Genomic DNA, 14,972 nt, shown 5'->3' with positions numbered 1-14,972 from the left:
CGGACGGACAGAACTGGAGCCAAGGGTTCCCCACGGCCGGGCTGGGCGTGGAGCTGACTGGGACGGGCGGCGCTTTACCGCCATCGCTCTGGGCTACCCCACGGCCGCCTGCGCCGGGCGCCCGTCAGCCGAGAGCCCAGCTGGTGCCCGCGCTGGCCACGTAGCCCTGCAGACGCTGGCAGTGGGGGCTGCTCCCTGGGGCTGGGCCGGTCTCCCCCGGCGTCCGTCTCTGGGGGAACAGGAGGCTGCAGGACCAGGGGTCCAGCCCGAGGGGGGTGAGGCTGCGTGGCTCACGCTGGAGGAAGAGCGGGACCCCAGGAGGCTGGCCCAGTGCAGGGGTCCCCCAGAGACAGTCCCAAAGCCGGGGCCGTAGCCCCGATCCTGTGGGTCAGTGGCAGGATCTCTCCGGGGCTGATCCGCAGCCCTCCCTTGGGCCCAGGGCTGAGCCTGCCAGCGGGGTCAGGAAGGACTGGGCTCCGTCACTAGCAAGAGCCTGGATGGCAGCTGCGTGCACGGGGGGCAGCCCCGGCCGTCCAGCACCGCTCTAGGGAGCCAGGCTAGCGCCTGGAGCCCTGCCCGGGCTCTGCACACGGGCCCCGGGACAGCCGCTGGCCCGGGGGGGCTCAGCCGCCAGCACCTCCTACTCACGCTCTCGAAGGCGGACGAGACGATGTGGCGAACCCCGGAGGAAAGAGGGGAGCGGCTCATGGCGCAGGCTGTGGGCGCTGGGGTCCGGCCCCGTTAGCCCTTCTCTTTCTCACGCAGACTCAGAGGGCGACGTCGGGGCAGCATAACCTGGGCAGAGGAAACAGCACAGGAGGGGCCTGGGTCACAAACCGCCAGGTCTGCCTGGGCCTCGGCACGGCTCCCCCCACCCGGAGTCGCCCCGGCCTGCGCCCCAGGGCGACTCCCCTCCCGCCCCGGCCCTGCTTCCCAGGGGGCGTGACGCTCCCTCCCTCGCCCACAGCCTGCCCCGGGGTCACCCCTCTGCCCACTCTGGGCACACCGCTCCGCAACCCCAGGGGAGACGCCAGGCAGGTTTGGCCCCTGGGCGCATGGTGCTGGCCCCACCAGGGCAGGGGCGGATGGTCTAACGCCACTCAGCCGCCATGTCACTGCCTAGTGCCGGGTCGTGGGGCCCAGGGACCCCAGCACGGGGCTGACTCAGCCCCCTCCCCTCCGTGGGGCGGGAAGGGCTGGGGGGCAGAGCCGAGGGGGAGGCAGAGCGACCCCACACCTGCTGCGCACACCAGCGAGGGAGGGGAGAGAGACGGGCTTCCCAGCCCACCGGCTGCCCCAGCAGCACCAGGCTCTGTGCCAGCCTCGGCCGGGCACGGCCCTGGTTCTGCAGCCAGCACCCCCGTTGGCATCGCTGAGCGAAGGTCTGCCGGGCGCCCCCGCGGGGCAGCACCTGATCTAGCCCGGCCCCAGCAAGCCCCGTCCCCGGGTCGGGCGTCCACAGTCGCAGGGCTGGAGCCCAGCTCGCCAGTCCAGCACCAGCCCTGCTCCGCTCGGGGGGGCTTCCAGCAGCACCACGCCCCGTTAGGTGGGGGGCAAGGAAACCCCTCCCTCTGCTCGCCCACGCTAGAGACCTTGGCGAGCCCAGCCGTTACCAACGCCCGGCTCCACCCCAGAGCGGGCTGCATTCCGGGCACCTGCGGGGCTCCCTGGCACGAGGCCCATGTGCCGTGGCTCCCCCGTCCTCCGCCGGCGGAAGGCAGCTGAGCTCTCCCGGCCCCACGGCTGCGCTCCGGGGCAGAGGAGGGCGCTGGCCAGGCTCCAGCGAGCAAAGGAAAACAGAGGGAACGGCTGCGCTCCGGGCGGAGGCTCCGGCCGGGTTTGTCTTGGCCACGAGGCCCCGAAAGGGAGCAGGCGCCAAGAGAAAGGCAGGCGGGGGAGAGAGGGCAGCGGGGTCCCGGCCCAGCCAGCGCAGGCCGAGCAGACGGGAGGGAACTCGGCCCGGGGAGCGCTGAGGCAGGCCGGGGCCTGGGCACCATTCGCACTGGAGCCGGGCTCGGGCGATGCCAGGGGCGCCCCGTGCCTGTACCTGTGCCACAGCACCCCCTCCGCCCACGCCACCCCACCCCTCCTGAGCCCTGCCCCACGGCCTGCAGTCGGCCTGCTTTGGCCGGAGCTGTGCGGAGGAGGGAAGGGGGGGGCAGGAGCCCACAGCGAGCCCCCCCGCCCAGGGCCATGGGCACAGCCCCCAGCCTGGGCGGTACCGACACTCCCCCCAGCCCAGGCAAGGGGGGGCCAGGAGTAGGGGTGAGGGGGCAGGGAGAGGGAGGCAGGCGGGTGAGGGGGCAGGCGCTCCTCTCCCCACTGCCAGGACGCGAGACGCACAGGGCCACCCCCCGGCCCAGCATGAAGCAGAGGAGGCCCAGGGGGGTCTCGGCCAAGCCCTGCCCGGGGCCTGGCTCGCAGCTGCCCAGCAAACCAGGAGAGGCGCTGACGGCAGGCAGCTGAGCCGAGCTGCGGGGATGCTCGCGGCGCTCGCAGCCCCAGGGTCCCAGCCCAGCCGGTTCAGAGGCTCCCCCCAGCCCAGCCCGGGCGGGTACGGGCTGCCCCCCAGCCGGGGCCAGGACAGCCCATGTCCAGTGGGCCCTGCCGGTTATTTGCAGAGTGCCGGGGCAGCCGGGGGCACAGGACGGCAGGGAAGGGGGTGGCCCAGAGGGTCAGGCGCAGGCTGCCCCCCGCCCTGCCAGCTGAGGGCTTGTAGAGCGAAGGGGCAGGGCCGGGCACCGGGCCCCTTCCCTGCCCACACAGGCTGCACAACCAGAAGGAGTCTCCCCCCGTGCAGGCCCAGCCTGGGGCCTAGCCCCCCCCCCACACCCCCTAGCCCAGGAGTCCTGGCGAGCCACGTCCAGCAGTCTCTAGGCCCGTCTCCAGGGCTGCCAGGCCCAGGCGCTGGGCAGGGATCCCCCAGCACAGCCCACCACGTGGGGCAGGGTCCCTGGCTGCTGGGGGCAGGGGAAGCTCTGGGCTCGGGCAGGCCGGGTGCAGGGAGGAGGGCAGAGCAGGCACCCAGGGACCCACGGGCGCAGAGAAGGCTGGGCAGAGAGCAAGGAGGCGGAGGAGCGTCCCCCCAGCCAGCCCCCGGCTTCTCCCGGCTGCCCTCCAACACGCGCCCGGTGCTAGGGCCAGGGCGAAGCGAGAGATGCGGTGGCCACACCTCCACGCCTTCCCCAGGGACCGAGAATAGCAGCCTGGCTTCCTCACCTGCGATGGCCCCTCCGCCAGCCTCTGCCGGTCTTCAGCACCCGCGCCGGGCCCCCAGCCGTCCCCAGCTGCCCGGTCCCTGCACCCAGCCTCCACCGGTCCCACGCCCTGCCCGGCCCCCAGCGGTCCCCGCCCAGCGAGCTGTCCCATCTGAAGGGCTGCAACAGCCTCGCCAGGATTTATTGTCCCATGAGGCGCAGACACATGACTGGCAGGCGCTGACGAGGAAGAGGGCGACCGATGACTGGCCGTCACACGGGTTACTCACCCAGCCCTCGTCCGGGAGCTCCTCCCTGCCGGGCCTGGCTGGCACCGATGGCCAAGGGCCGAGCCCTGCCCTGCCCCGCACGCTGCGCAGGGGAGGGGATGGCGCAGGCCCAAGAGACCCAGGCTGGGCTTGTTCCTGGTCACACCTCAGCACAGCCAGGTCAGGTTCCCCAGGGCCGCCCGGGTGTCCCCACAAGTGCCGCCGAGGCCCTGGCTGGGGCTGGGCCGAGCACACCCAGAGCCGCGCGCTCATCGGGGCAGCCCTTGGCTCTCTCCCTGGGCCGGACTGAACCAGGGTCCCCAGCATGCCCAGGGCCCCATAACAACTGCCCAGGCCCCAGCCTCTGCCCTCACCCCCACAGGAAACAGAACTCCCTGGGGGGCCCACAGCCCCAGCCTGGGGGAGTCTTTGGGCAGGTGCGCGGCGTTCCCGGGGAGCCCAGCACCAGCGCTCGGAGGGCCATGGTCCCCGATCGGCTCCCGTCACGGGGCTCCCGCCCTTCCTACGCCCGGCTGGCCGGGATCCCAAGGGCGGCTCCCCCGAGGGACGGGCAGGCAGCAGGGCAGCGGGGTGCCAAGGCTGGTGAGTGGGAGTGACACGGGCACCACGAGATGCAGCCAACCCGGGGGCCAACGCCCGGCGCCAGCTCAGCCTTGACCCTCCCCAGGACGGCTCTGCCCTCCCTAGCCTCACTGCATCACCCCTGCTAGATGCAGCCTCCCTCCCCGCCCATCTGCCTGCCACCTGCCTCCACCCGTCCCGCAGCCCCGCGCGGGCACGGCCCTGGGAACGACCCACCCCAGACGTGGGGTCGGCCGCCCTCGCCCCAGCCCGTCCCGTCCCGATGCTGCTTGGCTCAGGAGCCCCTGGGGGCAGCTGGGCCAGGCAGCTCTTCGGGTGCCGGGAAGGAGCTAGACTCTGCCCTGCTCCCCCAGCAGCGGCTGCATGTTGATCTTCTTACACTTGAAATCAAGGCCTCTGAGGAGTCTTCAGGCTGGGCCGGGGCTGCTCTGGGCTGCCGGCCCCGTGGCCGGGGAGGGGTCAGCCCTGTGGCCGGCTCCCTCAGCTGGGGGGAGCAGGACCCGTCGGAAGAAGCGACTGGACGCCTGAGTCGCTCTTCCCAGGGCCGCCTTGGCGAGGCGGGACATGAGGCTGCCCGAGGAGACGCTGGCCCAGCAGCTGGCCCAGCCGCCCCGGCTCTGGAACAATCCCGGCCCCAGGCTGCGGCCGAGGCCAGAGGTGCCCGAGAGGCAGCACGAGGGAGACCACAGCCGGTAACAGTGGGGCTGAGAGTCCCGGGCACGGCCACCAGGCCCCCCCTCCCCACAGCATCCCCAGCTGGGAGAAGCGGGACTGGAGTGGCCAGGACCCCCCCGCCCCCGCACACAGCACCCCCGGCTGGGAGAGGCCTGGAGGTCTCTGGAAGTGGTTCTGAAATGGGGGCAGTGGTTTCCAGCGGGGCAGGCAGGCTGCAGAGGTGGGAGCGTCTCTCCTGAGCACTGCAGGGCGAGGGGGTGGCTACCCTGGGCCGAGCTGGCTGGGGCGGTAGGAGAGCGTCTCTCCTCCCCAAGAGATCAGGGAGCCTGGCAGTACCACACCAGCCCCACGCCAGCTTCAGCGGGTGCCAAGATTCTGCAGCGCCCGCCCAGATGAGATTACAGGGAGGAGGAGAGGGAACAGGCCAGCCCAGAGCCCCTCACCTGCACGGACACCGTGCCGGCTGCCACGGGCCATCCCCTGGACAGGCCCCCGGCCAGAGCCTCTGGCAGAGCCAGTGCCCAGAGCCAGTGCCCGGACAGCGGGCAGGGAGCTGGGAGACACGGGCAGCGCCAGCACCCCACAGGCCAGAGCAAAGGCCTGTCCCACCCCTGCCTCTTCCAGAGTCCTGAATGGGGGGCAGGGAGACAGAGCCGGTTGTACAGAACCTCCCCCAGCCGGCCTGGCGCTCGCAGGACTCCCAGCCCCGGGCACCAACCAGTGCCCTTCCCCCGGCCAGCGCCCTGCCCGCCCCCCACAGCGCCCTGCTGGGACAGATGGGGCAGGAGTAGCCGGCGCCCCCCAGCCAGCTCCTGCCCTGCAGCGCTGGAGAAGGCAGCATCTGTCAGCCCGCGGTGGCTCTCGCTGAGGACGGCACGTGCCCCCATCCCGGCCGGCTGTCCTGGGGCCTCGCTGCTGCTGAGACAGTCTCCTGGCCCCAGGCCAGGGCCTCGCTGGCCACACGACCCCTCAGACTAGTGGCTCCTGCCAGGCACTTTGTGCTCAGGGCCGGCAGCTGTTCTCCTCCAGCAGGTAGCGGGGGTGGGCCCAGATCCAGGGAGCTGACCCGCCGAGGCTGCATCGGGACCCCCATTCAGACCTGCTGCCTGCGCCCCAAGAGCGGCTCCATCCCCAGCCCGCAGCCCTGTCTCCCTCCTGACGCACCTGTCACGTCACTGACCACCCCGGGACTGGGTGCGCACACAGGCCCTGCCCGTGCTGGGGAACTGGCTCCGACCCCCACCCCGCAGCCACCCGGGACGTACCTTCAGAGCATGCAAGGCCACTGCTGGCCGGGCCTCCTCTGGGGCAGCTGCTCTGCCTCCGCTCCCGCTGCTGCCAGCGCCCAGGCTCAGCTCTAATGACGGCTCCCTTCGGCTGGAATGAGATTCACGGAGCCAGAACTTCCACATTCCTGCGGAGCCGGTGCAGATTACGCTGACCTGCCTGCCAGCTTTCCCCCGCAGCTGGCCAAGCTGCCTGCCCCCGCCCGGCAGCAACCCCCCACGGTCCACTCAGCCCTGCCCGAAGGAGACACCACACTTCCCTCTGGCTAAATCCTGATCCGAGAAGATGAGGGCTGGAAGGGACCTCAGGAGGTCACATCCCTGCTGAAAGCAGAACCAACCCCGACTAAACCATCCCAGCCAGGGCTTTGTCCAGCCAGGCCTTAAAAACCTCCAAAGATGGAGATTCCACCACCTCCCTAGGTAACCCATTCCAGTGCTTCATCACCCTCCTAGTGACAAACTTTTTCCTAATGTCCAACCTAGACCTACCCCACTGCAACTTGAGACCGTTGCTCCTTGTTCTGTTATCTGCCACCACTGAGAACAGCCTAGCCCCATCCTCCCTGGAACCCCCTTTCAGGTAGTTAAAGGCTGCTATCAAATCCCCCCTCATTCTTCTCTTCTGCAGACTAAACAAGCCCAGTTCCCTCAGCCTCTCCTCGTAAGTCTTGTGCTCCAGCCCGCTCATCATTTTTGTTGCCCTCCGCTGGACTCTCTCCAACTTGTCCACATCCTTTTCGTAGTGGGGGGCCCAAAACTGGACACAATACTCCAAATGCGGCCTCACCAATGCCGAATAGAGGGGAATAATCACTTCCCGTGACCTGTTGGCAATGCTCCTTCTAATGCAGCCCAATATTCCATTAGCCTTCTTGACAACCAGGGCACACTGCTGACTCCTATCCAGCTTCTTATCCACTGTTACCCCCAGGTCCTTCTCTGCAGAACTGCTGCCTAGCTCGTTGGTCCCCAGTCTGTAGCTGTGCATGGGATTCTTCTCTGCACTTGTCCTTGTTGAACCTCATCAGATTTCTTTTGGCCCAATCCTCCAGTTTGTTTAGGTCACTCTGTATCCTAGTCCTACCTTCCAGGGTATCTACCACTCCCCCCAGCTTAGTGTCATCTGCAAACTTGCTGAGGGTGCAATCTACCCCATCCTCCAGATCATTAATGAAGATGTTGAACAAAACGGGCCCCAGGACCAACCCCTGGGGCACTTCGCTTGTTACCAGCTGCCAGCTAGACATGGAGCCATTGATCACTACTTGTTGAGCCCTATGCTTTAGCCAGTTCTATATCCATTTTATAGTCCATTCATCCAACCCATACTTCTTTAACTTGCTGATAAGAATACTGTGAGAGACAGTATCAAAAACTTTGCTAAAGTCAACGTATATCACGTCCACCGCTTTCCCCACATCCACAGAGCCAGTCACCTCATCATAGAAAGCAATCAGGTTGGTCAGGCATGACTTGCCCTTGGTGAATCCAGGCTATTCCCGATGACAAATGGGACTGGACGTTCCCAGAGACACAAGCCTGACCTATCCCAGCACAAGCCTGGCCAGCCATGGGGCCAGCCAAGCCAGGCAGTGCCATGCTCTACGCCACGCTGCCAGGATGCTGCACAGACTGCCCAGCTTCCAGCCCGTCTGTGGGGCAGGGAGCCGGGAGCTCATGTGCCATAGCCAGCAGGGCACTGCGCTGCGAGGAGTTCTCCATGTGGGCTGGGCTCAGCGCTGGGGTGCTCAGCCCCGCACCGCCAGGCCAGTTGTTTTCAGTAGGTGCCAGATACTAAACCCGCACGCTGGAGTCACCGGCCTTAGCACCTGCCCTCCTGCTCTGGGGGCCGGGGGTTCCAGGCCGCCTGCAGCCAGGGACCTGGGTGCTCTTCCCACACGACACGCTCCTGCACCGCTGTCTGGGCAGGACGAGGCCAGGCCACCCCTGCCCAGCCCCTGGCTCTCCCCAGACAGAAGCAGCCACCTCTGGGGGCAGCAGGAGCCCCCCTCCCTCTCTGAGCCACCCACTCCCTGCAGGCAGGTCTGGGGATCCCGGCCCCAGAAAGGAGAGGGCAGAGACGGAGGGGGTGAGCCGGGCAGCAAGAATGGGGTCAGGCTCGGAGAGGGGCCGGGGCCATGGGGCACACTGAGAGCAGGTGGCTGCTGCTGCGCCGTCTCCCACGCGAGGTAGGGGGCAGGCAGGGAGCCCAGCCCCTTCCAGAGCGAGGGGAGGGAAGCCTCCGTCCCCACCCTCGTGTGGCCAGCGGGCTCGGCGGGTCGATGGGCTGCTGCGGTGCGGGACATTCCCTGTTCTGCCAGAGCGGCTCTGCTCCGGCCACTAGCAGAGCCGGCAGCTACGGCCACCCCTGCACCCTCCTCTGCCAGCCCCATGCGCTGAGGCCCAGCCCGCCGGCCCCGCTGCTCCAGGCGTGTGGGGAGGCCGGGGGCATGGCCCTCTGCTCTGTCTCCAGGGGCAGGTGCGGGACTGGCCACATTCCTGCCGTGGCTGCGTGGGCTAAGCAGCTTTGTTTGTTTAATGCTGGCAGCCACTCGGGATTACGGCCTGCAACACACTGGGGATTGTGCAGGACAGTGCGCTGGGAAGCGGCCCCGGGCCCCGTTCCCACGCAGCACAGGGAGTCACCCGGCCCAGCACTGCACTTAGGGGGCTGGAGAGCGAGACTGGGGAGGACCCCGCAGGCCCAACCCCTCCTCCCCCGCTTACCACAGGGCCCACACCCCAGCGCCCTGCTGCTCCCAGATCTCAGGCCCAGGGGCCGTCCTGCCCCCTCCCCCCCGCCTCCCATCGCAGCCAGCCCAGCAGGTCTGCAGACGGGTCAGGGCCAAGGAGGCTGCTGGGGGGCGTGGAGGGGGGCAGCCAGAGCGCACAGCTCCCCAGGGCTGTGCAGGGAGCAGCAGCAGGCCCACGCACTGTGCTGGAAGAGGGGCCTGGCAGCGGCAGGGCTGGCGCAGGGGACGCGCTGCTCCATTCCCACAGCTGCCCCCTGCCCGGGTGAGTCACCTGCTGAGCGACAGGCCCAGTGGAAACTCCTCAGCGCTTCCCCCCGCTGCCTGGAAAGTGCGCGACCGGCACCAAGGCTGAGTCAGGCTGTTTCCTCTCCGTGCGCTGGGACACCCCCCCCCCCCCACCGCTGCTGCCGGCGCCAGCCTATTTATGGACACTGGGTCCCTTCCCCCACCCAGGCTGCCCTGCTCCCCGCTGCCAGGGGCTGCCCTGCCCTGCCCTGGGGTGCCGGGAAGAGGGTATCTGAGGAACTGACCCCGATAAGCCCAGACAACTGGCAGCTTCCTGACGCAAGAGCTGTCCAACAGCGCCGGCAGCGCCAGTCCAGTCTGCGTTGCACGGTCAGCCTCTGCCCTCCCCAGCCGGGGAGTTGCTGCTGGCACCCTCCGCGGCCGGGACCAGCTCCCACGCCAGGCCCACACCCTGTCAGCCAGCTCTGCCCAGCCAGGGGCTGAAGCGGCCCGGGGACCTGCACAGTGAGGCTTCTGCGTGGGGCAGCCCCCCCCATTGGGCTCTCGGGACACGGACCCTGCACGCCGCCCCCCAGTCCCAGAAAGACCAGCCAACGGGCGGGAGCTAAGGGGCAAGAGGGGGAGAGCTGGGCTGCCAGCTCCAGCTGTAAAGCCTGAGGCACGTCAGCCCCGGGAAGGGGCATCCTCAGGGCACGACTAGGGGCACATGGGACCGAGAGGAACAGGGGAGGCAGAGGCTGGATCGCAGGAGACACCTGGGGTTGGCACGTCCTTTCCCAGAGCAGGGGGTACTGCCGGGAGGCTGGGACATGGGCATGGGTCAGCTCCCAGGTCAGGAGAGGCCCCACTGGGACACTGGCCAGGGAGGGATGAGATTCCTGGGCAGGGAGACCCTAAAACCGAGTGCAGAGGGTGTGCACCCCCCAGGCTAGGGCCCCCATCACCCATCTCCTGCCCCTGGGCTGTGGCCGTTGCGCGTGGATGACCATTCTCTCTGCGGACCTTCCATTCTGTCACTGCCTCTGGTTCCCACCCGGGCTGCTGAGCCAACGCCCGCATCACACAGGCCAGGCCAGGCCAGGCCAGGCCAGCCCAGCCCAGCCCAGCGGGAAACGCAGCCAGCGCAGGCATCAGAACGATAGTGCCGACATCCCTACCTTCATCCCGGGGCTGACAGCCATTCTGAGAGCCAGGGCGCCCAGCGGGGAACGGAGAATCCCAGTCCTCACTGCCTCGCACGCCCCACAGCAGAGCTCTCCCTGGCCTCCCCCGGCAAAGCAGCTGATCAGACCGAGGCCCATCTAGCCCAGTCTCCTGTCACCTACGTGCCCAGCACCAGCTGGCCTCCAACACCAGTCCCTATGACAGCACAGGGGGCATGGGGACAGCTGGCCCAGGGGGACGGGACGGGACGGGACAAACCCCTACCGTTATGGAAAGCACTTGGAGTGAGGAACAGACAGGACTCTTGGGTTCTCCCACCGAATCAGAGACCAGGAGGACGGGGAGGGACCTCGAGAGGTCAGCTAGAGCATCCCCTGCACTGCGGCAGGACTAAGTACTAGCTAGCCCAGCCCTGACAGGGGTTTGTCTAACCCGCTCTCAGAAACCCCCAGCGACAGAGGTTCCACAACCTCCCTGGGTCATTTGTTCCAGTGATGAACCACCCAGGCAGGCAGGACGTTTTTCCTCATGTCCAACCTAACCCGCCCTTGCTGCAGTTTAAGCCCATTGCTTCTTGTCCTGTCCTCAGAGGTTAACGAGAACGATTTATCCCCCTCCTCCTGGTAACAACCTTTTATGTACTTGAAAACTGTGATCATGTCGCCCCGCAGGCTCCTCTTCTCCAAACCAAACCAACCCTTCCACGGAGCTCATGTTCTCTAGACCTTTCATCACTTGTGTTGCTTTCCTCTGGACTTTCTCCCATTTGTCCACATCTTTCCGGAAATGTGGCGCCCAGCACTGGACACAGCCCTCCAGCCGACTATTCCGGATCAGCGCCGCGGGGAGCAGAATTACCTCTCGTCTCCTGCTTCCAGCACTTCTGCTAACACAGCCCAGAAGGAGGGTTGCTTTTTCTGTAACAGTGTGACACTGCTGACTTATATTTAGTTTGTGACCCACGCTGACCCCCACATCCTTTTCTGCAGCACTTCCTAGTTTGTATTTGTGCAAGTAATTATGCCTTCCGAAATGCAGTGCTTTGCATTGATTGAATTTCATCCTCTCTATTTCAGACCAAATTGTCCCGATCGCTTTGAATTCTAATCCTGTCCCGCAGAGCACCTGCACCCTTTCCCAGCTTGGTATCACCCACACTTTACGGGCATGCCCTCTGTGCCATTATCCACATCATTGCTGAAGATATTGTTATGAAGGGGTTAGTCCTGGAGCCAGGACAGATCCTTACAGGGCCCCACTCACTATGCATTTCCAGCTTGACTGGGAACCACCGATAACTACTCTCTGAGTATGGTTTTCCAGCCAGTTGTGCACCCATCTAATAGCAGGTTTGATGAGGTTATATTTCCCTCATTTGCTTTCAGAAAGCCACGTCAGACAGTACCAACAGCCTTTGTTCAGATATATCACATCTACGGCATCATCTGTATCCACAATGCTTCTTAGTTGTTACCCTCTCAAAGTTATCCCCGCTCTAGGAGGGGAGGAGAGCCTAGATATTACACACGGGGGACTAGCAGTCTGGACTCCTGGATTCTCTCATAAGAGTGGCCATAGTGGGTCAGCCCAAGGGTCCATCCAGCGCAGTGTCCTGTCTGCCGACAGTGGCCAGGGCCAGGTGCTTCAGAGGGAAAGAGCAGACCAGACAATCACTGAGTGATCCATCCCATCGCCCACTCCAAGCTTCTGGCAGAGGTTTAGGGACACCCAGAGCACAGGTTGTGTCCCTGACCATCTTGGCTAATAGCCATGGATAGACCAATCCTCCTTGAACTGATCTAGTTCTTGTTTGAATCGTTATTCCTTTGGCCTTCACAACATCCCCGGGCTACAAATTCCACAGGGTGACTGTGCGTTGTGTGAAGAAATACTGCCTTGTGTTTATTTTAAACCTGCTGCCTAGTAATTGCACTGGGTAACCTCTAGCTCTTGTGTTACATTAAAGGGTAAATGACACGTCCCCATTCACTCTCTCCTCACCAGTCAGGATTTTACAGACCTCTCAGATCCCCCCTTAGTCGTCTGTTTTCCAAGCTGAAAAGTCCCAGGCTTAGTAATCTCTCCTCATATGGAAGCTGTTCCACGCCCCTCATCATTGTAGTTGCCCTTCTCTGTACCTTTTCCAATTCCAATACATCTTTGCTGAGATGGGCTGACCAGATCTGCACGCAGTGTTCAAGGTGTGGGCGCACCACGGATTTGTATAGTGGCATTGTGACAGTTTCTGTCTTGTTATCTATCCCTTTCCTAAGGATTCCCAACAGTCTGTTAGCGTTTTTGACTGCCGCTGCTCAGTGAGTGGATGGTTTCAGAGAACTGTCCACAGTGAGTCCAAGATTTTTCTTGAGTGATAACAGCTAATTTAAACCCCATCATTTTATACGTAGAGCTGGGATTCTGTTTTCCAGTGTGTGGTACTTTGCATTCATCAACATTGACTTTCATCTGCCATTTTGTTGCCCAGTCGCCCGTGCAAGAGATCCCTTTCAAACCCTTCTCAGTCTGCTCTGGACTTAACTAGCGGGAGTAGCAAATTTTGCTACCTCACTGTTTTTCTCATTTATGAATATGTTGAACAGCACTGGCCCCAGTACAGACCTCTGGGGGCACCATTTACCTCTCTCCATTCGGAAAACTGACCATTTATTCCTACCCTGGGTTTCCTATTTTTTAACCAGTCACTGATCCAGGAGAGGATCTTCCCTTTTATCCCATGACAGCTTACTGTGCTAAAGAGCCTTTGGTGAGGGACCTTGTCAAAGGCTTTCTGACAATCTAAGCACACTATATCCACTGGGTCACCCTTGTCCACACACTTGTTCATCCCCTCAAAGAATTCTAGTGGATTGGTGAGGCATGATTTCCTTTGAGAAAAGCCGTGTCGACTCTTTCCCAACAAATCGTGTTCATCTCTGTGTCTGATCATTCTGTTCTTTACTATAGTTCCAACCAATTTGCCTGGTTCTGAAGTTAGACTCACTGGCCTGACACTGCTGGGATCGCCTCTGGAGCCTTTTTAAAACTGGTGTCACATTAGTGATCCTCCAGTCGTCTGGTGCAGAGGTTGATTTAAACGACAGGTTACGTACCACAGTTAGCAGCGCTGGCCAGCCTTGGCAGGGCAGCAGGGTCTAGTGGTTAGAGCTGGGAACTGGGGGTCCAGACTGCTGGGTTCTCTCCCCAGCACTGGGAAGGAAGGAAGCCCTCACACTCACGCAGCACTCACACTCAGCTTGATGGCATTTCGCCGTCTGTCTGTCACACGAGAACTTTGGAATGCCCCAGCCAATCAATTCCAAACCCGCAGAGACGGTTCTCGCTGGCATCAGAGGTCGGAATCCTAGTCCTCTGGGAGGAACCAGAAAATGGAAAGGGGGGACAAATGTAGCACAAGACCCCCTTTCGGCAGCTGTTTAGCACAGCCCCAGCCTCTAGTGCCTGTGCGACTGTCTGCAGCTGGAAGAACTGGCCATGGCCCCTGAATGCCTTCAGCACAACTGCAGCTCTGCTCATCCTCCCAACACCGTAATGTGGTGACAGCCTCACTGCCGTCCCTCCCAGACAGAAGGGGGCTGGCGGGGCTGGGGCAGCACACACAGCGGCTGGAATGTGCAGGTCGAAGGGGGATGCTGATATGGGAAGTGGGGTGCACAGAACCCCCACTACTGGGGGAGAGGGAAAGGTGGCCACATGGAGGGGAGGTGGAAAGAGACAGAAGGGGTAACATGCGAGGGTTCACACAGAGCCTCTGCTGGGGGGAGAACAGGGTGACGAGGAGACTGGGGGGCTCTGTGATGGGAGGAAGGGAAATAGGGGGTACCCAGAACCTCTAGTGGGGGGTGAGAGTGGAGGACCCCGGTTTGGGGGGAATGGCAGGGAGAGGGGATTGGGGGCAGACAGCCCCTGGTATGGGAATGGAGCGCACCCAGAGACGCTGGTGGGGAGGAAGCTGGGGGCAGTGGCAGAGAGTCCCTGAAACAGGGGCTGAGATCATGGGGGGTGAAGGGATGCAGGGTGCCCCGGGGTTGTGCACTGAGCTCACTCTACACACACGCTGACGGGTTGTGAGCCCCAGCGGTTAGAGCAGGCGGGCTGGGAAGCAGGACTCCTGGGTTCTATTCCCAGGTCTGCCACTCACCTGGGGCAAACTCTCCGTTTTCCCATCTGTGCAATGGGCTGGGAGTGGTGAGCAAAGGGAGGGAAAGCTGCAGCGTGGCCCCAAGCCAAGTGTCCTTGGCAGCCCGGCCCAGGGCTGCACTGCCCACCAGACTGCATTACAGACGGTCTCCTCGGGGGTGCGAGCCCCTCCCCACAGGCCTGCCTGCCTGGTGTGACTGGAGAAGGCCCAGGCCCCGGGCGGCAGGGGTCTGCAGGCAGGACAGGCCCCTCGGGCCCCCCGCTCTCAGGTTAGTCCCGCAGCGTTGCCCAGCTGCCTTTCCCCGCTCCCAAGCGGGGCACAAAGGGCTCTTGTGTGCACAGAACAATGCAGCTCAGATAAGCAGGGCAGGTCTGCAGATAGGGAGATAAGGCTGCCAATGCCGCTTCACACAAGCGCCACACAGCTCCATGAATTACTGGCTGGCTGGGACTAGCACGTGTGTGAGCGGCTCTAGTCTGCAGTGCCTGCCACTTCACTGGAGTCACATTCCTGGGACTAGCCTCAACTAGCCCGCCTGATCCTGGCTAAGGCGATTATGGGGCGCATTGTCTCCACAGCCCCAGCAGCACCCACCCCCTGCACCACGAGCCGTGGCC

At 64.0% G+C, this 14,972-nt stretch overlaps 1 protein-coding gene across 3 annotated transcripts in view; it reads right to left on the bottom strand.

Moving 5' to 3' along the window:
• The window catches only part of SLC4A2 (solute carrier family 4 member 2), a 46,730-nt gene that overhangs the window by 14,989 nt on the left and 16,769 nt on the right, over nt 1-14,972 (bottom strand). For 2 of the 3 annotated variants that reach the window (XM_067535704.1, XM_067535706.1), the window contains exon 4: nt 649-795. In XM_067535704.1, the coding sequence (XP_067391805.1) occupies nt 649-708 (60 nt within the window). In that variant the 5' untranslated portion in view covers nt 709-795. Of the gene's footprint in view, nt 1-648; nt 796-6,009; nt 6,122-10,921; nt 10,934-14,972 lie in introns of those variants that run through there. The other variant, XM_067535705.1, reaches the window with a different exon arrangement.

This window comes from Emydura macquarii, unplaced genomic scaffold (assembly GCF_026122565.2).
Source record: "Emydura macquarii macquarii isolate MOO-44397 ecotype Brisbane River unplaced genomic scaffold, CSIRO-AGI_Emac_v2 contig_3511, whole genome shotgun sequence".
NCBI lineage: Eukaryota > Metazoa > Chordata > Testudines > Chelidae > Emydura > Emydura macquarii.
Note: the sequence above shows the minus strand (reverse complement) of the source record. Positions and strands in the feature narration are given on the sequence as shown.